General features: G+C 34.1%; 1 protein-coding gene across 1 annotated transcript in view; it reads left to right on the forward strand.

Moving 5' to 3' along the window:
• Nucleotides 1-26,966, forward strand: part of LOC149783687 (uncharacterized) — a 168,830-nt gene that overhangs the window by 33,902 nt on the left and 107,962 nt on the right. The window contains exons 2-6 of the mRNA XM_089932889.1: nucleotides 3,451-3,544; nucleotides 4,589-4,786; nucleotides 18,038-18,199; nucleotides 20,375-20,485; nucleotides 23,184-23,375. Coding sequence (XP_089789015.1) covers nucleotides 3,451-3,544; nucleotides 4,589-4,786; nucleotides 18,038-18,199; nucleotides 20,375-20,485; nucleotides 23,184-23,375 — 757 coding nt within the window. The remainder of the gene's footprint in view (nucleotides 1-3,450; nucleotides 3,545-4,588; nucleotides 4,787-18,037; nucleotides 18,200-20,374; nucleotides 20,486-23,183; nucleotides 23,376-26,966) is intronic.

Here is a 26,966-nt window from a genome sequence, read left to right on the forward strand (position 1 = left end):
TACCGCCCGTGTCCATGAAAGACAACAGTCGTTGTTCTTCGGTGATTGACGGAGACAACACTGGCATCCACAACCACAGTTTAGTTAGTATTACCTGACCAGGGGCAACAGCAGCATCTCGCCAGATAGCGTCATTATCATCAGGTTTTCGCACAAGTACAACTGTGTGTTTGGCACCGAATATGACCTTGTGGACATCTCTGCAGAATCCAAAGATGTGAGACAATGGAATCACACCTGAGAACTCTTCATCTCCACTTAACATCGATCTACGTGTTGCAAAACCCAAATTAAAATTTTCGTTCATCAATGCAACTGCGTCACCGGCATTATTCATTGTTACATTCCTGTTCTCGGGGCTGTCGGTTATATCCTTTGCAAACATCATTGATGGTCCGGCTGATCTGGTGTAATCATCCGAGTATCTCGCCAACCCGAGAATTGTTGTGGCAACGTCGACGTTATCATGAATTGTTTCAATTTCTTTTCCATCTATCATGTAAATAGCGGATTTAAATAACGCCATGATGCCGTTGTTAACAAATCCAACTCGGTCGCCGATTCCGTAGTTAGTGTTATCATTCTTTAAAAGCCTACCTTCAACTTCGATGAAGGCCTCAGCGGGCAAGAAGTATCTACTTGTATCCTGGACCTGTAGTTCAATTCTTCCGCGTTGGTTAGGATCACGTGCTTCATAAGAATAATATTGAAAATCACGTACAGAATCATCTTTAAGTACTGGTTTGGACATATCAAACGCGTCATTGGATTTTCGTGCAAACATTATTATTATTTGTGATGATCTAATTAAAATGTTATCGTCACCGGAAACCACTACCAGCTATCAAATTAGCAGTTACACTATCTTGCAACGCTTTGGAGGTAATTCCTGCTGTTGCGATCTCAGCTAATTTCTGATTTACGGCCTTATTTACTACGCTACTAACATTTGCCGGCATAGCTTCAGTGGATGGTAGTTTTACTGGCACCAACCTCTCGACTGGGTTTTTTTTTCGTATCAGCTGTGCTAGTCGATCCTTGATTGATTGAAATGCTTTCCCGGCAAGACTACCAACAGTGCCAATGGCTTTATCCTTGACAACATCAGCGGCTTTCATCGCGAATTGTTTTGCTAACGGTCCAGCTTTCGGAGCGATTCTTGTGACTAAATCCCTAACAACATCACCGACTCCATCTCCGTAAACAACCTCGTATACTGGTAATCGTGAGTTTACTACTCTGACACTTCTTGGTCTGCGAAAAGAATCGTGTAGTATCATTTTATTTAATTATTGTTTATCTAACTGAATTTGCTAGCAAATTTAATTATTAGTCGCTGTGGTAACCGTCTGCGAGTTCATCAATGAGCCCCCGGTAGATGCTGATATCCATGATGCCACGCTGAAATAGTCTCTGACAGATATCTGCGGCTTCATTTATAATTTCCGGAGAATTGTTTCCGGCACGTCTTCCTCCGATGAGAACTTCCAACCGTGATACATCATCGATGATATTATTAGGGCAGGCAATAAAACCGGATCCTAAACCCTCCCCTGTTGATGGTACAATTCTTGGGGATAAAATGTCTTGAGGCAAACTTTCAGAAGATGTTGTTAAGCTAATTATCGGCGACCTAGTTTGTTTGAATTTTTGGCCCCGCGGACTTCCTTCAGATGCAGCCTCGTATTCACTTAACGGAGTTAGGTCAGGATCTATTGCTCTTCGCCGTGAAGGATATTGTTGTCGTTCTGTGTGTTGCAACGGTGATTTTTCTTCTTGAGGTTGCGATGGTGGAATTTCAAGTTTACGTATAGCATCTACAAGTCTATCGTATTTTGTATCGTCCCTGCTGATTTGTTTTTTATTTTCACGTATACGATACGAATATTTGATAAAATTATCATCTGTCATAGAACCGTGTTCTGGGTTTAAAGACACATCTCTTCTAATCAATCCTAACAGTATTGTCTCAGGTAATTTCTCTTCTGGTACATTTTTAAGAAGTTCAATATAATCCGACGTAAATCTTTTGGCGGGGTCAGTAATTCTCCCTGTTACTCGCTTACCAGCAGGTACTGACACAACAACTTCATCGGGTGGAGGCGGGGGTTTAAGTCCAGCTGAAATATCCTGTAAAATTTTCCTTTGCTCTATTAAAGCCTCTTTGGTAACAGCTGCGGATTTTTCAGTAGCTTTGGTCACGGGTTTAAATAATTCCTCCGTAGTCTCTGCAAAGCCTTCCCGTGCTTGCTGTCTTAGTTGTAATTTTTGTCTGACACTATCACGGACAGGAAGAAATTTCTGAATTGCTTCGAGACGTTCTCGAGCTAATCTAGTCGTATGTGCTTCTCCAATATTTGCCATTATTTATTTGTCAATGATTTAATTCCGCTAACATAAAAATGTTTTTCCTTGGAAACTCATTTCCCAGAGCAGCAGAGGGGATGGACCCGACCCATGGATTTTTCAATAACGACCCCGCCACGGAAACTGTTTCAGATTTATTGAAGTAACCCAAGTTGTCAGTGCAAACTCAACGAGTTTGTCCCTGGAAACTCTTCGAGTTTTCGGGGGACATTTTTTTTTGTCCTGTATTCTGAATAGAAGGGTTTATTTCGTCGAAATAAGCCCTCTATCGAGGAATAGTTTCCTGGAGGGGTTTATTGTGCAAAAAGTTTCGGTCTGTACAGCCCCTCTGCTGCTACAGCAATTAGGAAATGACCAATTGCTGTATGTCTGAATGGAATCAGTCCATTACACTGGATACATAGCAATTAGAAGATGACCAATTGCTGTATGTGTGAGTGGAATCAGTCCAGTACACTGGATACATAACAACTAGGATTCCTGAGACTAATGTTGTATTTCATTGAAATCAGTAGCTAGCAAGTCATTTAACATCTGGATTAAAATAATAGTAACTATTCATTTAATGTCAGAAATATTGTTGTGTGCACTTTGAAATGTTAATAAATCCAACAACAAGTAGTTAAATAATACTCATTTAATTTCAATTTCATTCAGGAAACGCATAATAAACATGTTACTTTTTGTCGCTCAAGGTTTTGACGGGCAAATTAGATTAAAAACATGGTTTATGTTTTTTTCTTTTTATGTTGACAAAATTGATGGAAAACTCAACTTAGGATACAGAAGAGTCCAGTCTAGAATTGGAGGTTTTCAGGGCATGGGGTTATCTCATGTGTTTTAGCACTCTGTATATCTTGTTGTTACTGCCAGGCATGACCATTTCCAAGTACAGGCAGAACCGTGCAGTGTTACATGTAGAATTACCCAGTGTTTTAGGTGAAATTACCCAGTATCAAAATCATGTTGGTGATGTTGCTAATGATGTAGTCACAATAAAAGCTGTTCCATTCTTTCTTTTGAGTTATATGTCACTCCAATTTAATGAATTGCAAATGTTATTTATTATTCTTCTTGTTTTAGCCCGTTGGCCACCTACAATTCCTTGACGGACAGACACCTTTCTGGTTACTATGGCAACTCCCGGATAAGGAGACACCTTATCAGATCTGGACTGGTAAGGATCTTGATGCTTAGGAAATACTATATGAATTTTAATATCAAGTTATTGAATAATGTTTTAAGTCATCGCAGATTGCTTGCGGCCAGTGGCACATTGTGTTATATAAAGTGTTTAATTTCTGTGTTTATGTATTAAGTTAAAATTACTACATATGTGAACAAATTGCAGCAGGTCACGTCTTTGTCAATATGTACAAGATTTTCTGTTTTGTAGCATGTCTAATTAATATTAGTATGAAAATTTTTTTATCATGCATCAGTCTCAAAATCAAGTTAAAAGGTCAGCTTTAAGTCAGTTGAAAAGGTCACCTTGAAATCAGTTGAAAAGTCATACATGAATTATTGAAATGGTATACATCAAGTGAAGGGTCACTTTGACATTAATTTGAAAGGTTAAACATGAATTTAAAGGTCAGCTAGAAGTCAGTTGAAAATTTCACATCAGTTATAAGATCACACATCAGTTGAAAGGTCACCTTGAAATCAATTGAAAAAGTCATACATCCAGTTGCCTTGTGAATTTACACCATACACATTAATATGTTGTGAACTATTTTGATACTGATAACTATGAATAGCTATACTTAACACTTCCAAAATTAGGTCACTGTGATATATTTCATGTTTTAGAGAAACTACAAAGCTTGAACAGCTTTACATGTATCTGTCAGCATGTAACCCTAGCTCTGAGATACTAAAAGCTGGTTATTTTTATCAGAATTCAATTTTAGGGTCCAATGTAGAAACCCTGTAGGTCACACAATTTAAGTTCAAAGGTCTGCTTGATGTCTTGTATGACTGTCTGTCCATCTGTTCATAAGTCAGCAACCCTCACATTTAATTTCTTAACATTTGGTACATTTATGCATGAACATGTGCCTTTTCACACTCCATTTTTGACCAAGTTATATCCCTTTCTGAATCAGTTGTGGATTTTCATAAATCAGTCAGTGTTTACCACCACAAATAGCTCTTTAGCTTAAAGCAATGAGACTTTAAATTCAAGAACTTTCTGACTTTACTTTTTATTTTATTATAGATAAATAAACGAGGGCAGTTGATAACAGAAAACCAATATCGAATTAACATGGCTCGTAAAGAACACAAGAAGCACGTGAAGGACCTTCTTGCCCAAGCCATTGTCCATAAGACTTTAGACATGGAGCGGTATAGACAGGTTGAAATACGCAAGAAACTGGAAGAAATCGCGAAGATTGAAATGGTCAGAAGAGTGAGGGTAAGTGTTAAAATTTTAGATGGAGACAAAATGGAATCATTTCATTGTTAAAATTTCAGATGTAATTTTGTACAAAATCAAATTGTTATTATTGTTCTGTTTTTGGTTCAAAATTTAAAAAACAATAGAGCTGTAATATAAGTTAGAGAACCAAATGAAAATTACATATACAGTAGAGAGATAATATAAAGAACCATTGTTTGGGAAGATATGTTTGTGATAAAATATTTTCACGTATTAGTAGTTTAAAGAAAGTTAAGCATAAATCATTGAATAAACTTTCTCTGGGACATGTTTATTTTAAATAAGTAGAGATCCCAATTTTGTCTTTATGTTATGTTAGTTTATTATAACCCATTTTTACATACCATATTTATTCAGTTGTATGTCACGTCCATCTACAAACTGCTGAGACCAAGATCTGTTGTCACATAATTCACTGGCAGATCTGGATCTATGCAGATTGTTAGGAGCAATCAATAGAACAGACAAAAAAAGACACTGACCTGCCAGCACATTATGCAATGGCAGATCAGAGTCAATGTTTTTTTTTTTTGGATTCAACTTATACAGGAAATATAAATGCTATTTCCTTTATTGGATATATAATTTATGGTGCACTTTGGATTCAGTTTTTTACATTTATATAATACAAGCAACTATGGACTATTTTGGGTAATAAAGATATAGCTTCACTTCAGAATGATTGTTTTAAAGTACAGTTTGCTTCACTAATTTGGCAGTTCCCACCTCATCAGCACTAATCAGCCTCAGTATTAATGACGCATACATCAATATCACCAAACATTTCTCAATGTCTCATATTAATTTAATTCAAAGAGATTGAATGAATTTCACAAAGAAATTAAAAACAACAAGTATGGACAAACAATTGCAGCATCAAAAACCCATGAAATTTACTGAAATAATAATTTCTTAAATGAACATTGTAGGTATTATGTAAAATATGGTATATTTATTGGATCTCTCACTTGCTCATATAGCATGGTAATTATTTTATGCCATGTGAAAGTTATTGTATGTCAGTTTGTTATATCTGATTGTTTATTTCTCTTAATAGTTGCCAAATTTACCATCCATACATGATCCAGAGGAGGTGAGACAAATATAAATTGGAATGTCTCACCTGTCCCACATGTGTCTTGATTTATCTCATATTTATTCAAATTTCATGTCTCACAAAGGAATACATTCAAGTGTGTTTTGTATTTCAGCATGCTTGTCACAGATATTGCCATATTTGTCTCACAATGTTTCATTTCATCACACATGGCAATGTCTCATCATTAATGAGTTTAAATGTGTTTGCTTTTTAAGCATGTTGTATATATAAAGGAGCTGTCCTGTCACATAATGTCCTGTCACATAATTTCACATTAATATTACAAATACTCATTAGTGTTTCATAACTTTGTGTCTTTTAAAAAAGTCCTTAAAGATAATAAGAAAAAAATGATTTCTGCACATTAAATTTAGGACTGCATTACTTGATCAGAGGTAGAGGCTGCCTCCTGGACAGGTCATTGAGGCCTGTTAATCGATAATCTCCAGAATCATCAAAAAAAAGCTGAATAACAGTTTTTAAAAAAACAAGAACTTTTACTTCATCTCCCAAAAAGTGCCAAATGACTCCATCTTGTGATAAATGAAATTCATTCTTTTGTCATTTAAACATTTCCATCACATTTAAGTGCTGTATTGTTTATTGCAACCATGTAAATTATGTGTCCTATTAATTTTGATGGAAAAAGTTGCACCAGAGGCTTGAAACCTGAAAATAATACAAATGTGTAAAATACTGTATTTAATCTTTTATAAGTCCAGTCCAGCTGTAAGCTGCACAGACCCAGATCTGACATTGCATAATGTGCCAATAGATCGGGGTCTGTGCAGTTTGGTAGGTATAATAGTTGAATAGACAATATAGACCCTGATCAGCTGGTGCATTATGTGATGTCAGATCAGGGTCCATGTTGTTTGCAGTTGGACTCAACTTACAAACGAGTACATACAATACATGTATTTAGAATATCATGGAACAAGCCCATGAATGACAACTGCTGTATACTAATATTGAGCTGCACTACAACCTTTCAGGATCATCAATCTCCTTGTTGGTATCTAAATTTTGCAAATGTGTTCGTCAAAAAGGTTTGCAAACATGGAACTTTAGTGAAAATTATGTTTGTACTTAATTTGCTAAATTTTTTAAGCTCACTAACTTTTGTTGATTTACCAGTTATAGCAGTGAATTACTGATTAATTACCTCAAATATATGCACCAAACAGGCTGACAGACATCAAAAACATGGCGATCATCTTCTGCCATTACTCTCACCAAAATCTCGGCAAGCAATAGCTGTTGATTCCATCAAGAAGAAGCCAGGGCTTTATGATGAAATGGACAATTTTGAAATGAGCGACAATCTTAGGCCATCATCTGTTCTTGACAATGCGGTTAGAATCCGTAATATGAATATGAAGAAAATCATGCATGGAATGCTTCAGAAACACATTGTGTACAAGATTAAATCTTGACAAAGAGAAAGAAAACATAACCATATGCAGAATAGTAAATAGCAATTCATAAATGTCATGCATCAAAAATTGTATTTAATGGATCGTTGGTAATTTCCTCTAGGCAGAGCATCAATATCTCACAAATTTGAAATTTTTGGCAATATTCAGCTGCCTTCATCAGCGTCGGATGTCGATCATGTAATTTATGATGACCATTATAATTCACGTGATCAACATTTGTTGCTGATAAAGGCAGTGGGATATTGCTGAACATGTTTTAAATTTGTAAGCTGTTTATGCTCTAAGTATGGGAAATTACCAATGATCCTGAATTATCTAGAGCAAGGAAGCGACCTTTTCAGTTGTAAATTTACTGGGATAGTAGAAGCCGTTTATGCATTTGGTTGATAATTTATTCACATTTTATTTGCACCTTGATCATACTGCTTGATAGAAGTATAAAATGAATATTGCTTTTGGGCAAAACTCTTGAAGGAGGGATAGATTCTTGCTTTTATTTGATTCTTATGGCTTGTACAGTGTGACATTTAATACTTTTATACACCATATTGGTGGTTTTTTTAAAAAGTTGACAATATTTGTTGTGTACATATATACTTCCTTCCACGCTGGGTCCATCTGTAAACAGCATACACTTTTATTTGCCATCCCATAATGCACTAATAGATTTATGAATCCCATAATACACTAATAGATTTATGAATCCCATAATGCACTAATAGATTTATGAATCCCATAATGCGCTAATAGATTTGCCATCCTATAATGTGCTAATAGATTTATCAATTTGCAGTTTCTTAGGAGCAATCAGTAGAAAAGACATTATAAATGCTGATCTACCAGCACTTTATGTGATGGTAGGTCAAGGTCTGTGTTGTTTGCAGTTAGACCCAAATTGTACACAAATATATATTGTAATTCTATAGACTTTGTAAGTTTTGAGCCTAATTCTTGGGTATAGGAAACATGCGGTTAAAAAAAGAAGAGAAAATTGGATACAAGGCCTCTACTCCATTTTTGCTCCTTGTCACAAATCATGTCACATTAATATAGTCTCTATTAAAGTTAAATTATGATGCTGTCCATGGGAGTCATAGAGTATTCTTTGTTACAGGCATCACTTTAATAAATTGAGTCAGTGAGTTATTATTGCATCCTATTGGATTCCCAACAGGCATCACCATAATAAATTAAGTCAGTGAGTTGTTATTGCATCCTATTGGATTCCCAACAGGCATCACCATAATAAATTAAGTCAGTGAGTTGTTATTGCATCCTATTGGATTCCCAACAGGCATCACTATAATAAATTGAGTCAGTGAGTTGTTATTGCATCCTATTGGATTCCAAAGATAATCATTCATTTTTTTACCTCTGATATTTGGGGCCTTGAGTGGCCAAGTGGTCTAAAGCACTCACCATTACAGATCACTGCCATCTCACCTCTGTCTGCCTGGGTTTGAGTCTCGGGTTCGGTCGATTTGGGTACATGATAAAGCTTGCCGGTAGCATCTCATGGGTCAGTGGTTCTTTCCAGGGTTTTCCCGGGTTCTTCCTCCCCCATTTATACTGGCTGCCATGTATAGCCTATCTTGTGCTGAAAAACGGCATTAAACCCTATAGCAAAAACAAAAACAACTCTGATATTTCCTGGCGATTTTCTGACTAATGAAGAATGTTACTTGATCTTTTGCATCCAGCATTAATGTCTAAACAGAAAATGAAATGTTTATTGAGTTAAGCTTCTGCATAGGATGGCAAAGCAAACAGATGTGTTCCAGATGGTTTAGGAAAGGTCACATGTGCTAAAAATTCTAATAATTTCCAGGACTGATATTTTACTGATTATTTTTTTATGTTGCATCTAAATTTACCTTAGTAAGGCTTCCATCAGAGTTCATGGCCAGATAGCTTTATTAATTAGACATTTTCTGTGTTTTCTCATGTCTGTGTATTGAATCAAAAATACATTTTGTTCATCCTGTAAAATAGTAAATAATGAGGTGAAGAAGTTTTGATACCACAGCAATATCAAGCAGTACCAATGTGTTACCATGGTGATGATTAAAATTCTCTCTCTTTGCCTTGGTCAATATTAATTACTATGACTGACTTTATTAATAGTGTACAGTGTGCTAAAGGTTGAAGTGCATGCAAAGTAACAGAACTATATTGTCTTTCATTTTTCATACATTATTAATTTTTTAAATTTATATTGATAGTATGAATAATTATAGATAAAGCGTTAATTATTTTGTATATTGCACAAAAAAGTAAAGGTATAAAAATATTTAATAAAAGTAAATGAATGATTAGAATTAAAACTATTAATTATAATTTTCAGGTCATTTTTAATATGGAAATTTGCAATGTTTTTTAAGGAGAGTTATGATTTTTTCATGCTGATTGTATATGAAAAGTGAAATGCTACAATAGAGAGACAAAATGTTAATATCCATGCATTAATCCTGCTTTTTTCTCTCTTGCATGGTGGAAATTGATAATACAATTATTACTAAATATACTTGTGTAAGTTGGATCCAACTTCAGACTGCATTGGCCAAGGTCGACCCTCAAATAGTGCATCAGTAGATCTGAGTCTATGCAGTTTGTTAGGAGTAATTAGTAGAACAAGCAGCGTACACCCTGATCTGACAATGCATTATGCGATGGCAGTTGACAGATCAGGGCCAATGTTGTTTACAGTTGGACCAGATCTATTTTGCAAGTGTATATGGTAATACACCCCTAACAACCACAATGATTAGATCTCAGGTCTGTTCACATTAGTTATACATGTTTTTTATATTCTCTGATTTCAGGAAAAAATTTTATGAGAGTCTTTATAGACTGATATAAATGGAACACAAAAGTGATAGTTTCATTGGAGCATGGTGTTTGTTAAACCATGCCTGATACCTATGTAGTTATAAAGAAATTTACCCAAATTTATCAATTTTTCTCTTTGATACCAATTATTATATCTATAGTTGAAACAATTTTCATCCATTGGGGTTACAGACAGATCTCATTTATATCTGTTGTAATTGTTCAAGCATAAAACTTAATTTAGTCTTTAACGTATAATTAAATTCTCATTGTAATAGTAACTGACTAAATACTTCACAATTTGTATGCCTCACTAGACAAGACTGTATGTATATTTTCTTGATATAAAATGTTTGTTCCTTATGCCCCTCTCGACTTTATTAATCTTGAAAGAACATAAGATGGCATGTGTTATTTATGCCACATTTAACATTAATAATCATGAAGGAACACAACACAGCATGTGACATTATACCACACTTGACATTATAAATCTTGAATTAACACAACACAGCATGTGACATTTATGCCACACTTGACATTATAAATCTTGAATTAACACAAAACAGCCTATGGTATTTATGCCACACTTGACATTATAAATCTTGAATTAACACAACACAGCATGTGATATTTATGCCACCCTTGACATTATAAATCTTGAATTAACACAAAACAGCCTATGGCATTTATGCCACACTTGACATTATAAATCTTGAATTAACACAACACAGCATGTGATATTTATGCCACATTTGACATTATAAATCTTGAATTAACACAAAACAGCATATGACATTTATGCCACACTTGACATTATAAATCATGAATTAACACAAAACAGCATATGATATTTATGCCACACTTGACATTATAAACTTTGAATTAACACAACACAGCATGTGACATTATGCCACACTTGACATTATAAATCTTGAATTAACACAACACAGCATGTGATATTTATGCCACATTTGACATTATAAATCTTGAATTAACACAAAACAGCCTATGGTATTTATGCCACACTTGACATTATAAATCTTGAATTAACACAACACAGCATGTGATATTTATGCCACCCTTGACATTATAAATCTTGAATTAACACAAAACAGCCTATGGCATTTATGCCACACTTGACATTATAAATCTTGAATTAACACAACACAGCATGTGATATTTATGCCACATTTGACATTATAAATCTTGAATTAACACAAAACAGCATATGACATTTATGCCACACTTGACATTATAAATCATGAATTAACACAAAACAGCATATGATATTTATGCCACACTTGACATTATAAACTTTGAATTAACACAACACAGCATGTGACATTATGCCACACTTGACATTATAAATCTTGAATTAACACAACACAGCATGTGATATTTATGCCACATTTGACATTATAAATCTTGAATTAACACAAAACAGCATATGACATGTATGCCACACTTGACATTATAAATCATGAATTAACACAAAACAGCATATGATATTTATGCCACACTTGACATTATAAATCTTGAATTAACACAACACAGCATGTGACATTATGCCACACTTGACATTATAAATCTTGAATTAACACAAAACAGCCTATGGTATTTATGCCACACTTGACATTATAAATCTTGAATTAACACAAAACAGCACATGACATTTATGCCACACTTGACATTATAAATCTTGAATTAACACAAAGCAGCCTATGGTATTTATGCCACACTTGACATTATAAATCTTGAATTAACACAACACAGCATGTGATATTTATGCCACACTTGACATTATAAATCTTGAATTAACACAACACAGCATGTGACATTTATGCCACACTTGACATTATAAATCTTGAATTAACACAAAACAGCCTATGATATTTATGCCACACTTGACATTATAAATCTTGAATTAACACAACACAGCATGTGACATTTATGCCACACTTGACATTATAAATCTTGAATTAACACAAAACAGCCTATGGCATTTATGCCACACTTGACATTATAAATCTTGAATTAACACAACACAGCATGTGATATTTATGCCACATTTGACATTATAAATCTTGAATTAACACAAAACAGCATATGACATTTATGCCACACTTGACATTATAAATCATGAATTAACACAAAACAGCATATGATATTTATGCCACACTTGACATTATTAATTACGAATGAACACAAAACAATATGTGACATTTATGGTGGTGAAGTTTTGTTACTTTGTTTCATAGTTACGGCAATGTTCACATTTGAAGTCAGATCAAAAGTAACATATCCTTGTAGAAAATTATGCTTATGTTTATTTTTGATGAACTTAGGTATTAGACATGGTTTGCATAGCTTTTGTCAAAATTGCCAAACTTTGAATCTTATTACAGATGTTCTTTTGTTTCATCTATTTAGACAAAATCTTTTGGAGAAGTTGGTGGTGATCATTCTAAACAGGTCTTATCACTGGCATTTTTTGATCTGATTACTAGACAAGATGCAAAAACTTGTTTAGACTGAAATGAGTATTAAATCAGTGTGTGGCATAGTGATTACAATGTAATTAGTTTTTACAGGACACATTGCAAAAAGATAACACTTGTCTATAAATAAAACTATCAGCAATATGAGATGATGAATTCTGTATAACTGCTTTATACAGTGCTCAGTTTTTTACAATACTTTTTTAATTCTAAGTGGTTTACATGGTTTACCTCCATTTTTTATTTTATATACCATATATATTTGCCTATAGGTCAAGTCAGACTCCAAATAACAAAGATCCTGATCTGCTGTAACATGATGTGCCTTACGATCAGGGTCTGTGCTGTTTGTTCTACTGATTACTCCTGACATACTGCACAAAACCAGATCTGCCAGTGCATTATGCAACAGCAGATATGGGTTTGTTGCAGTTGGACTTGTCTTATATGTCAATACATATGGTACCTATGCAGGGCCTTAGTATCTTTACCATTTATTTCTTATCTTCTTGTACTTCATGTTTGCAATTATTTGGAAGGGTTCATCTTCACTTTTAAATTGTGCAGCTATTGCCGAGGTGTTGTTAAACACCAGTGCATACAATTATCATGCCGTTTGTTGGTGCAAAAAAGATACATGTAATTAACATATCACCTTATGTCACTCAAACCATATCACACTGCTGACACCAATGGATTGATACTTCTCATTGGCAAAGGTATGAGAAATATAATTGACAGGCACACTGACAGCTTGTCAAACTATTAGGCTTAATGTATTATGCTTAACCAAGTCCCTTTATATTTCACACAAATTCAGATCATTAGAACGTTAACATTTTAAAACCATTTTTCATGTAATTTTCACTTTGCAGTAAAATGCAACAATTCATCCTAGGTTGGTGTCAGCATAAAATACTAAGATTTGATATGATGCATTATGCTAATAAATAGGGTGTGGTTATCTCCCTTGTGGCAATAGGTCAATAGGTAATGCATTTAAGTACATGCAAAGGCATTTTAATGTGAAATCACATTATAACTGTTTATCATTAGCCAAGGTCTAGCATTCAATGAGTCATATTAATTCAGGAGCACAATAAAACATAACTTAACCAATTTAATGGCATCCGTAAACATAGTGATGTTTTGAGAGAAGCATCATTGAATTGGAAGGGTTTTATATTACAGAGGGATCACAGTATGTTCATAAAGATGCCTTTCTAATGTGGACAGATCAAGGGTATCTGTATTTAACCATAATTTCCACACACAGCAAGTGGAGAAACACTGATTTTTTAAATTGTGTACGTGTTGATGTGTATTGCTGTGAATGATCTTCAAAGTTTAATGAATGATTTCATTTACAATTGCTCTCAAAGGGAAGTAACCAGCCCCCCCCCTTTAAGGATACTGTATGTAATATGTTAGACAGGTTTTACACTTGTTTTGAACGTCTTTTTGATCTGGATTAACACTATTTGCGTTATGTTTAACACATTAGATAGTTTAATTAATATTAATTTTCACCCAGCTATTTATTTTCAGGGAACAGATTTTACTTTCAGAGATGGCTTTTTCATTTGCAAAGTACACATTTACAAATGATTCATATCATTGTGTCTTTCTGCTTAAAACATTAGATTGAATGAGTCATAATCCTGAGATGTTTGCTAATTTTTAGCTTACCTGGCCCTAGGCTGTGCAAGTTTATGGTATAGTCATGTGTCTGTTGAATGTTGACTGTCAGTCAACAGTTATTTCAAACTTCTCCTGAAAAATCATTGGACCAATTTTGACCAAATTTGGCTGACAGCATTCAAATTTATATACCTAAATTATGTTGATCTGCATTAGATATAGCCATTACTATTGAAAATAGAAAAACTTTTAAACAACTTCTTCTCAAAATCCAATTTTCAGAATTTAATTAAATAATGCCAATTAATGGCAGATTAAACATGGCAACGCTTATTAAAAAATTTAAAACATTAAGTGACTTTGGCACAAAAATTACTCACCAGATTTGGATCCAATCTCATAGAAAACATCTGGGTAATCAGAACTTTCAGTCTGATTACAAATAATGCTTATCCACCATCAAATAATGACCACCATGACAAAGAATAGGGGGACCCCGAGTGGCCGAGTGGTCTAAAGTGCTCTCTGTTACGGATCACTGCCATTTCACCTCTGTCTGCGTGGGTTCAAGTCTAGGATTCGGCCAATGTGGGTATGTGAGAAAGCTTGCCAGTAGCTTCTCGTGGGTTGGTGGTTCTTTCTGGGGTTTTCCCAGGTTCTTCCTCCACCATTAATACAACAACAACAACAACAACGACAAAGAATAGAAAACCTTCAAACAACTTTTTAACAGAAACCGCTTGACCGAATTTGACCCAATTTGGCACAAAGCATGCTTACATGGAGGGCTTTTGTTTTTTTTGAAACAAATAATACTGATCTGACAGCAAATAGGCCAAAGCTGCAAAACAGAATTTGACTAGACTTTACAGAAAGCATTCTGGAGTAAGGGGTGCAATGATGTCAATCCTGTCAAATATGGCTGCTTTTTTCCAAACTTTAATAAAGCTGAAATGATTTCTCTTTAGAAATGTTTCAGCAACTTTGAAAGCATTCTTGTGTAAAGGACTTTTAAATTTACACAAATCATGCAGTTTATTTACACAAATCATACAGTTTATTTACACAAGTCATGCAGTTTATTTACACAAATCATGCATTTTATCCATCAGATGTAACGAATACCTTTACAGAATGTAATTGGGTATGAAGGACTTATCAGATGGCACAAATGATTCAAATCTGTCTTCCAGTATGGCTGCTATTACTGAAAATAGAAAAATAACTTTAATGACTTATATAAATTTCTCAACAGATTTAATCAGATTTGAAAAAGAAGTGCCTTAGCATGACTACTTTCAGATTTATACCAGTGATGCAGTTTTGCCATGAAATATGGTTTACATTACTAAAAGTGGATAAACATTTGCACAGTTTTATCTATCAAACTGCAGAACAGAAATTGACCAAACCAAACCATACACAAAGCATCCCTTGCATAGGGGCCTTTGAACATTGGACAAATGATGCTATCATCTTGTCAAGTATGGATGAAGATACTAACACTAGAGAAACCTTAAAACAATTGTTTTCACAACATATATAATCAACAGCGTTGGAAAATATATATAGAAACCAACCTACTAGCCCAAATTTCTTGACCATTTGCTATAAATCAAATATCAGGTGAGTGATCTGAGGCCCACTTCAGACTCTTGTTTTGTAATACATTTTAATATAAAATTGTAATATGTTTAACAGCATGTATCTGCTAAGAGCATGATTTTGAAGTGTGTAGTTAGCCTGTAGCTTTGTGCATGATAATATTAAGTGAATATGATAATAATAATACTTGCAGCCAATAAAACACTGTATAATGGGATACTGCCCTGCTCTAGTATTTGATACAAATTTGAATTGATTGTAGCATTTGTCTCTGTCTCACAAGACAAAACAGTTGTACTACCTTCCTACAGCAGCAACTATGCACATACACTATATGTAGTTTGTTTCCAAATTTAACTAAAATAATAAGATATAAACTGCATTAAGATTTGTTCATAATTCCAGCTCACTTCAGTCAGCAGTATTGTATGAAGAAAACACTGTGCTTCTTTGTGGTGGTAGTTAGCAACAATATCCAGCATGCCTGTATGCAGACTTTTCAGTTATTTTTAGATCAGCACATTCACTTTCTTATTATCAATCTTGGGCCTTAAGAATCCCCGTCGGGTAATGAAATGCCTTTGTCAATAGATGCTTGGTAATGCTTACCCGAAGTTGTAAATTCCATGTTTGACAATGGCAGTTGTTTCAGTGCTTAATTCCAGTTGATAATCCTTTATAGAAGCAAGCCAGAATTTGATAAATACATATTTACTTGTTTATGTCAATATGTATTTTTGTTTTGGTAGTAAATTCACATGCTACCTAAATATTTGTCACCAGAATGTGCCTGGGTCAATGTATTTGACATAATAACAAAACTATGTGCTTTCTTGATCAAATCTGCTGAATGAAGCTTATGGAAAAAATATGTTTTCTGAGACCAGTTAAACTAATAAATTAAAGCACTCACTCACTATATGGTTCCTTTTTATACCACACTTCTTTTAAGGCAGGTATGGCCATGAATCCATTTTGAGTTGATGGAATTTCAACCACTCCATGTCTGTAGCACAATATCCATAATTTTGCTAAACATAGTTTACATTGCAAGTATTAGTAACAAACTATATGGTCCTACTAAAATTAGTGACTGGGTCATGTGACCTTATGGTAAATTTTGTCAAGGGTCTCAACTCAGATTTAGGTAAATGATTAGACATGATAGTAATTATCTCCCTTAGATATCATTTCACTGTTGATAATATTTGAAACAGTAGTAGAAGGGGCTTTTAAAAGGAAATCACTACATTAAGTCTTCAAATAACATTTCAGATGTTTTTATAAATTCTGTAGTGACGTACGTAGAAAATAAATACTGGAATAGTAACATGAAATAATTGAGAGCAAACAATTTATGATAAGAAAAAGACCATGAACAGCATTATCTCTTGTCTTGTTTTATGCCATCTGTTCTCATTTTATAATGCATAATTATATTTATAGTCTACTTCATTATAAGGACATCTCACTATCAGGTGTTTTATTCCATAGCTTCATTGGGCAATACTATAAATGAGAGTGTGCTGTAATAAGTTCCAAGAAAATCATGATGTTCTTGGTGGGTTTTAACATCATCTCTCCCACAGCACTGCTCTCATGGCATCCCTTTGCATCATCCCTCCCACAGCATTGATCTCATGTCATTCCTACCACATCAGCCCCTTCACAGCATCCATCTCACTGCATCTGTCCCAGAAAAATGCGGTTGGGATTGAGATGTGCGCTTAGTAAGGTTATTTTGAATTGGAATTTGAACTTTTGAATGGATAAGGATTATGTCAGATACAGTACGTAAAAGTAACCCATAATACAGCAATACATTTTTTTTACATTAGAGCAAAGTATAATACTGCTTATAATACCTACTTATAAGACAAGTCCAGTTGTAAAGTATGCAAAGATCTGCAACTGCAGGAGTAATCAGAAGAACAAGCAACATAAACCCTGATCTTCTGGTACATTATATACTGGCAAATCAGTGTCAGTGTTGCTTGGAGTTGGACTTGACTTTTAAGTGAGTATACATTGTACTTGCTAATGTTGAGACACATGGTGTGAAATAATAATTAACAGCTATGAGATTTTATGCATGATTAACCTGTACTAACAGGGGATGCGAGGTCGAAAAGGTGATGAAGAGGTGTTACCGTATCTATCTCCAACTTCTAGTCGTCCTATGTCTGAACGTCCACGGGAAAAAATCAGCCTCAAATATCGCCCACAGAGTGCACCAGGGCTTGCACGAAATGGCCATGTAAAACCACATGATGATGTAAGTTCGAACATATCAGATCGTTTTGGAGGATAAATAGGGTTTGGGGAAAGGAAAGATAGCGATGGATCTTTTGGTGATGGATGGAGCATATGGTACCAAATTCATGGAAAACAGTGGTCAACCTATTACAGGGATAATAAAAAAAATATTTTAAAAAATTCATGGAAAAGATTAGCTGGTCTAGAGATTTGGTACACCTTTCTTTTTTACATTATAAATTGACCAGTTCATCAAAAACTTCATTATATCTAATTGCATCAGTATGTGATAATTTTTCTAAATTTATAATTGAAAGAATGCCAATCCCAAATATATACATGATGACGAGGATGTGTGTTCAGAATAGACCGCAGGACAGATTTAAAGGATTGAGAGTTTAATTAATTCATTTATAGGAACTGAGATATTAGTAGAATATGTCTGTTATGGATTTCACTATATTCAGTTTGAGTTTTTAATGAACAGAATAGAATTCATAGCAGTCAAAATATGTTTTATGGATTCACTGTATTTTGATTTGAGTTTATAATGTACAGAATAAGAGTTTACTATGAAAAAAATCTTTTAATGAAATTATCAAACTAGTTATTTTATTAATGACAGAAGTGACATTAATGCAGAAAATATCCAACTCTTTCTGCTTCATTATCATATTAAACTTATCTTTGTTAAAATTTGTTAATGAAATTTTCAAGCATGATAATGATGGTGACATAGATTAACCTTTAATCAGACCAAATTTGCCCATAATTATTTTTGATTTTGATGCTTGTAGTTACTTTTTAATTCAACTGAAACATGTTCTTACGCATATAAGTTTGGTCATACTGCAAACAATTTAGACTTCGATCTGCTGTCGCATAATGTACCAGCAGATTAGGATCTATGTTGTTTGTGATAGTGACTACTCTTGACAAACTGTATAGACCCATGTCTGCCAGAACATTATGCAAAGGCAAATCTGGGTCTATGCAGTCTGTGGTTGGATCTAGTTTATGTGCAAGTATATATGTTAATTATTGCCAGCAATCACATCTAAAACGTGATTGGTCAGTTCTTAACAGTGCTGAACAGGTGGATCTGAAATATGATTGGTCAGTTCTTAACAGTGCTGGCCAGGTGGGTGATGTGTCAACTAATGGTATATCCTTTATATATATCAGAAAGTATGCTTATTGCCTGGCACATCTTATCAGCATTTGATATATTTTGCCCAGGAGTTGTTTGTTATAGTAACTAATTATGTTTTGTAAAAACTGATTGATGAAAACAAACAAAAAACTAACAGTTTTTATGTGAGTGTTATGCAGTTGCAACTTATCAAGAGTGTAATGCATGCCGTTATATGTTTTTTTTTAGAATTGAACTTGAAAAGGTCCATCTGGTTGCAGTATTTTGTGCTTATAAAAAACATTAACATGACAAATTCCAATAATAGTTAAGAATGTGGTCTTTTATGTTGTTTTTGCACAATATTCACTCATTATTTTCTGCTTCATGCTGTGATGCCACTGAGTAACGATGATTTTTTAAAGTGTATATTGACTTAAGCTTTTTTATTAATGGTATTTTGATCTAAATTTTTAATTAGGAGGATTTTGACCTCAATTTTTAATTAGGAATATTTGATCTATATTTTTACAAATATGTTTTGACCAACAATTTGATTAGGATTATTTTGACCTAAATGTCTATAATTACTCTTCTGTCAAATGCAACACTCTTAAGCTTTTTGATGTACCATTGTTGAAGTTAGGGTAATTTACTGTAATTTCTATATATGTTTGCTATTAAATTTCATGTATGATATCCTAGGTGCACAGTATGTCATTCATAATGTCCCAAGACTTTACACTTATATGTTGTAACTGAAGATATGATGATCTTACTTAATTCAACTTATTATTGCAACTAAAATTCGAAAATATTAATTGTAATGATATTGTATGCCTAAACTATATGTTTAGTAATCTTTCTGTTCACGCTAAAAGCCTGGAGAATACTAATCCAAAATATTTTACATGTAAAGTGATTACATTCAGTATAGAAACCATTCATTAAAATTTTCTTTCACATTTAAACAGTTGATTTTGATATTTTACTACAAGATTCATTTTCTTTCTTTTCTGAATAGTAATTCTGGATTGTAATACATTTGTTGTTTCTCAATAGACTATATATGTGGATGAGGATGGAAGACCAGTCACACCGCCACCATTATCAGAGCGGGAAGTTGAGAGGAAAATCAGAAAGGATCAGATCGATTCAAGGCATTTGTATGCTGTAAGAGTTCTTTGTTATATTGATTTATCCTTGTAGAAATACATGCATAATAAATTTCAGGATCCTCACCGCTATCATTTTGTATCCAAATTTGTTTTATAGCGGAGCATGCTATAGCGGAGTCACATCATGTATTGATTTATCCCTGTGAAAGTCCTACACATATGTATATTGATTTATCCCTGTAGATGTCATACACGTATGTATATTGATTTATCTCTGTAGAAGTCCTACACATATGTATATTGATTTATCCCTGTAGAAGTCCTACACATATGTATAGAAATTTATCCCTGTAGAAGTCCTACACATATGTATAGAGATTTATCCCTGTAGAAGTCTTACACATATTTATATTGATTTATCCCTGTAAAGTCATGCACATATGAATATTAATTTATTCCTGTAGACATCCTTCACATATGTATAGAGATTTATCCCTGTAGAAGTCCTACACATATGTATATTGATTTATCCCTGTAGAAGTCCTACACATATTATATCGATTTATCCCTGTAGAAGTCCTACTCATATGTATATTGATTTATCCCTGTAGATGCCATGCACATATGTATATTGATTTATCCCAGTAGAAGTCCTACACATATGTTATTAATTTATCCCAGTAGAAGTCCTACACATATGTATACAGATTTATCCCTGTAGATGTCATGGACATATGTATATTGATTTATCCCTATAGATGTCATAGGCAAATGTATATTGATTTATTCCTGTAGATGTCATACAACGTCAACCGTAGCATTTTTTAAAAAGAAATCCTTTTATGACATGACCACTCATGGCCAAAGTGGTTAGAGCATCTGCCTCAGATGTGGGAGGTTGTGGGTTCGAACCCCAGATGAGTCATAAGAAAGACATAAAAGTGGTACTTACAGGTGCATTGCTTAACACTCAGCATTAAGAGGTTAGTGTTAGGACTGGTTGGCCTGGTGTCGGGATAATGTGACTGGTTGGGTCATGTATGTGGCATGATGCCCCAGTGCTAGACATCACCATAAATGCAGCCACACTGCAGAGATTATAACAGTTTGACTAAAAGTGTTAAAACTATGTTAAAAATTTAAATCACACACACACACACACACACACACACACACACCATTTATGACATGAATTACTACCATTTATGGTTGCTTGTAAGTCCAGTCCAACTGCAAGTGACACATATGGCAGATCTGTGAATATGCATTTTGCAGTTGGACTTGACTTATAAGTGAGTATTGATACTAATACTGCTGGTAATCCTGGACTGCTGAATATTACTAATTAGTTAATTTACTGCTTAAAAGCAATAACAGCTTACTTCGGAAAAATTCTACTTGTCCCATACCAAACTTATGCCATCAGAAATAATTTTACCAGTCTTTCTGGCACTAGGCAGGTAAATTTGTATAGCCCTACTAAAGAAGAATAAGGAAAACAGTGAATTTGACCTTCACAGACCCACCCCAAGGAACATTGTGAACTTGATCCTCACAGACCCAACCCAAGGGAATTAATCATGTCTAAAGGTTTGAAACTTGTTTCCTTTAGATTGCTTAAGAAATGCTTAGTCATGCTTAAAGGTGTACTGACATACACATGCTAACCTCTTGACCAGAAGGATATGGATTTCAGTCGTACTATCAAATCAGCCCAGACTGGTTACCATGGAGTGTTCTTGGTTAAGGCACTTTACTCCAATTAGCTTGGCACTAAATACTCTACTTCTCTTGCTGTGCTTTAAAAATACAAACCAAACCAAATCATACATATACTTGTACAAACAAATTGCAGCTAAAACAGGCTGGATAACAGTACTTTGACAGAAACAGGCTGGATTACTTTACTCTGACAGAAACAGGCTGGATAACATTACTCTGACACAAACTGGCTGGATAACTTTACTCTGACACAAACAGGCTGGATAACATTACTCTGACACAAACTGGCTGGATAACTACTCTGACACAAACAGGCTGGATAACTTTACTCTGACAGAAACAGGCAGGATAAGTTTACTTTGACAGAAACAGGCTGGATAACATTACTCTGACAGAAACAGGCTGGATAACATTGTTCTGACAGAAACAGGCTGGGTAACTTTACTCTGACAGAAGCAGGCTGGATAACATTACTCTGACAGAAACAGGCTGGATAACATTACTCTGACACAAACAGGCTGGATAACTTTACTCTGAAAGAAACAGGCAGGATAACTTTACTCTGACAGAAGCAGGCTGGATAACATTACAATGAATTTTGAGATCGTTTATTACCATGGTTATAAATTTGTGTGGTTTGACATTATTGGTTGTACTTAAATTTATGGAATGGGGAAGAGGTCATGTTGTTTTCGCAGATGGATTATTATTTTATTGGTTTTTAGTAACCACGCAAAACACAAATTGGGATTTAAAAATATATTGGTTATCTTAAATTTACTAAAAACTATTCCACAATTTAATCTTTTTAAAATCATGATTTTGTTTGGTGAGATTGGAATGTAAAGAGGACCATCTGGCAGAAGTGGCAGATGCAGTACTGAAATATAGTACATATTATAATTTATTTTGATGACGATGATGATGATGATGGTGATGATGTTGATGATGATGACACAGATTTAAATATATTGTCCAGATCTTTTATTGCATCCATAATTTAATTTGCATGTATTCTTTTTTTTCTTCAGTTGGACTCTACATCCTTGCAGAAATATGCCCAAGTCCTGTCACGTCATGAGAGAGGTGGGGCTGTTTCACCATATTTGATTGCGCCAATCCCAACACCACCACAATCAGCCCGTATCCATTCAACAAGAAGGAGGACAAAAATGGTTGCTTCACCCCATCCACCCAAAGAGAAGAAAATTAAGCCAGTTAAGGTTTGTCTCAAATTTTGCATTTAGATTTGCTTTTTAAAACCTTGTATTTATAGAGATACTGGAATCCTAACTGCAGGACTGTTATGATTTCATATATTTGTTGGGATCAAGGTAAACTTACTTTAAAGAGAGTTGCTTAATTCCAGTTTTGAAATATGTATTTGTCCTTGAGTAGTGAAAGAGTGCAACCTTTACTTGTCACCATGATCAGGGCTGTTTTAATGTCTTTGCCAACTGAGTAAGCTGTTATTTACTTGTATAAATAAGATACTTGCTGGTACAATGGTATGAGTAAGCTTTTATGTGTTTGTACAACTGAGTATGCCCTTGTATGTATGTACAACTGAATAAACTATTGTGTTTTTTTACAACTGAGTAAGCTGTTGTTTGCTTGTGATCTTGTTCAACTGCATAAGCCTTGTGGTCTTGTGCAACTGAATAAATTCTCATGTATTTGTACAACAGAGGAAGGAAGCTGTTGTGGTCTTGTACAACTGAATAAACTCTCATGTATTTGTACAACAGAGGAAGGAATCTGTTGTGTGCTTGTACAACTGAATATGCTGTTATTTTTGTTTGTACAACTGAGGAAGCTATTATGAGCTTGTACAATAAAATAAACTTTTGTGTGCTTGTACATCTGATAAAGATATTATTTGCTTAAACAACTGAATCAGCTCTTATTTCTTGTACAACTGAATAAGCTGTTATGTACTTGTACAGATGCATAAACTATTATTTGCATGTGCAATTGCACAACTGAGTAAGCCATTGTATGCTTTTACAACTGAACAAGCTCTTGTGTGCTTGTATGTCTGAGTAAGCTGTCATATTCTTGTACAGCTGAGTAAGCTGTCATATGCTTGTACAAATGAGTAATCTGTTATGTGCTTGTACAACTGAGTAATCTGGAATGTGCTTGTACATCTGAGTAATCTGTAATGTGCTTGTACAACTGAGTAATCTGTAATGTGCTTGTACAACTGAGTAATCTGTAAAGTGCTTGTACAACTGAGTAATCTGTAATGTGCTTGTACAACTGAGTAATATGTTATGTGCTTGTACAGTTGAGTAATCTGTTATGTGCTTGTACAACTGAGTAATCTGTAATGTGCTTGTACAACTGAGTAATCTGTAAAGTGCTTGTACAACTGAGTAATCTGTAATGTGCTTGTACAACTGAGTAATCTGTAATGTGCTTGTACAACTGAGTAATATGTTATGTGCTTGTACAGTTGAGTAATCTATAATGTAATTGTACAACTGAGTAATCTGTTATGTACTTGTACAACTGAGTAATCTGTTATGTGCTTGTACAACTGAGTAATCTGTTATATGCTTGTACAACTGAGTAATCTGTTATATGCTTGTACAACTGAGTAATCTGTTATGTGCTGAATAAGATTCTTATGAGCTTGTAGAATCAAGTTAATTTTTGTGTGCTTGTACAAAAGAGGATTTTAATCCTATAATCCTATCTCTTTGTTAAAATTATTACAAGATGCATAAGTAATGTTACATTTAGAAAGATCATTTCCCATTGACCACTGGAGAATTGTCTTCACTGATATATTTCATTCCACATTCCATAATCTCTTTAATTTTCATATACACATTTCAGCACACAATGATAGAAGCTCCTAAAGACAACACTGGTACAATAGAAGTATGGCAGTTTTGTTTTCATTAGGCACTTTTTTCAGTCTTTATATCCTTAGTTATTGTCTCTTATCTTTGCAAATTGACTTTAAAGTGTCATGGTTGCAATGCATTTGCATGCACTTAACTTGTTTTTCATGTCATGTTGAAACAGTAGTCTACAAAGTTCAGTGATTGAAGCCTGTGTTATTAGTACAAATTTTAGTTTATTTTCTAGGTAGATGTTATTGAATATATATTTTGCTATTTCTTTCTCAGATTTGTACTTATTATATGACTGTCAAAAGACAATAATATTATACTGTGATTTTTTTTTCTTTCTGCCTTTATAACAATCCATCTATTGTTTCCCCCACAATTATCTTAAAGAGTTTTACACCGTCTACCTTTACCAAAGATTGTGGATGACTTGCAGTTTGCATAAGGAAGATGTTTGCTAATTTGGAGATCAAAAGGTCAAATGAAGAAATATTTTCTGAGCATGGTATCTTTAGTTCTGTATCACAGACCTGGACTAAACTTTGTTAATGACAATGACTTGCTCTTGCAGTAAGGAAGAAGCCCACCAATGCTGGGCTCAAAGGTCAAGAACACTGAATCAAAGAATACCCTTTTTAACAATAACTTAAGCTTTTTGACCTTGTACCTTCACTAAAATGTTGGTATAACTTACTGCTTAAATTAGAAAGAAGCTGCTAGTTTTGGTTTCAAAATGTTAGTGGTCAAGATCAGTTTAAGTATCAGTGGAAAGAGAAAAATGGTATTTGCATGAAAACATTAGTTCTATACCAAATACCTTGATCAAGTTTGTGGAGGGCTTGCACCAAGGTAACAAAAAGGGCCTAATTATTTGATGGGCAGATGATCAAAGGTCAGTGTTGATAACTCACAGAAAATAGTGGGCCTTTTGGACACAATAACTTCAGTTTTCAACCATGTATGTTCACCCAATTTTTTAAAAATTTTTTTAGCAGGCATAAAAATAAATTGATTTTTAAAATATAATACTATATTGTTGTAGCTTACAGCTTGGGATAGAAAGAAATGTGTTGATTTTGGGGCAAAAAAATAATGATCAAGGTCAGAGTGACTGAAACAAAATATACATAATAACTTCAAATTAAAACCACAGACCCTGACTAAATGGTTTGCACTTAGGATAAGAAAGAAACTAATATACTGTGGTGTTTTAAAGGTCAGAGGTCTAGGTTATGGTACATGTGTAGTTATAATAAGAAAATAATTTCTTTCCTGTAAATTCAGTTCAAGACCACATACCTTGACCTTTTTTAGGTTGTTATGACCTGCTGGTCAATAATCTTCATGGTTACCACTGCTGTGTTAATACCTACATAGAAGTCTATTAAACATGGCGTAGGCGTATACATTATTTTAAGTCCGTCTTATTTATATGGTGCACTGTCCCAGCATGTTGTCCTTGAATTATTGTTTCTTACATAATATGGTTCATAAGTTTTCTTTTAAGACTGATGTGTTTTTTAATATTAACCAAGCATAATTGAGGTAATTGTTGGGCATACATAGATCTTTTTCTCTTGCTTTTTATTCCTACCATTGAATATGAGCCCCATTCCCATTTGAATGAATCTGTGCAAAAAGCTTCTTGATGTTTTGTTTCCACATGCATGTTTTATAAAGTTATTTTTTCTTTCAAACAATCATTTTTACTCTGAACTTGTTTCATAGAGACTTTTCCCCTACAAAATTACAAAATATCGACACCCCATTTTAAATTTGTAGAAAAATATTTTGTCTATTACAGGTAGATTTTATTGAAGTCAGTTTCCACAAGCTTGTAGAATTATGTTTTATATATAGAGCTACTTTTCTTTTGCACATTAGTATTTAATCCTTTGATCAAGCTAATTAATCCCTTACAGCCCATTAAGTTCAGATTATATAGAATATAAA

This window comes from Sinohyriopsis cumingii, chromosome 14 (genome assembly GCF_028554795.1).
Source record: "Sinohyriopsis cumingii isolate HCF-2022 chromosome 14, ASM2855479v2, whole genome shotgun sequence".
NCBI classification, from domain to species: domain Eukaryota; kingdom Metazoa; phylum Mollusca; class Bivalvia; order Unionida; family Unionidae; genus Sinohyriopsis; species Sinohyriopsis cumingii.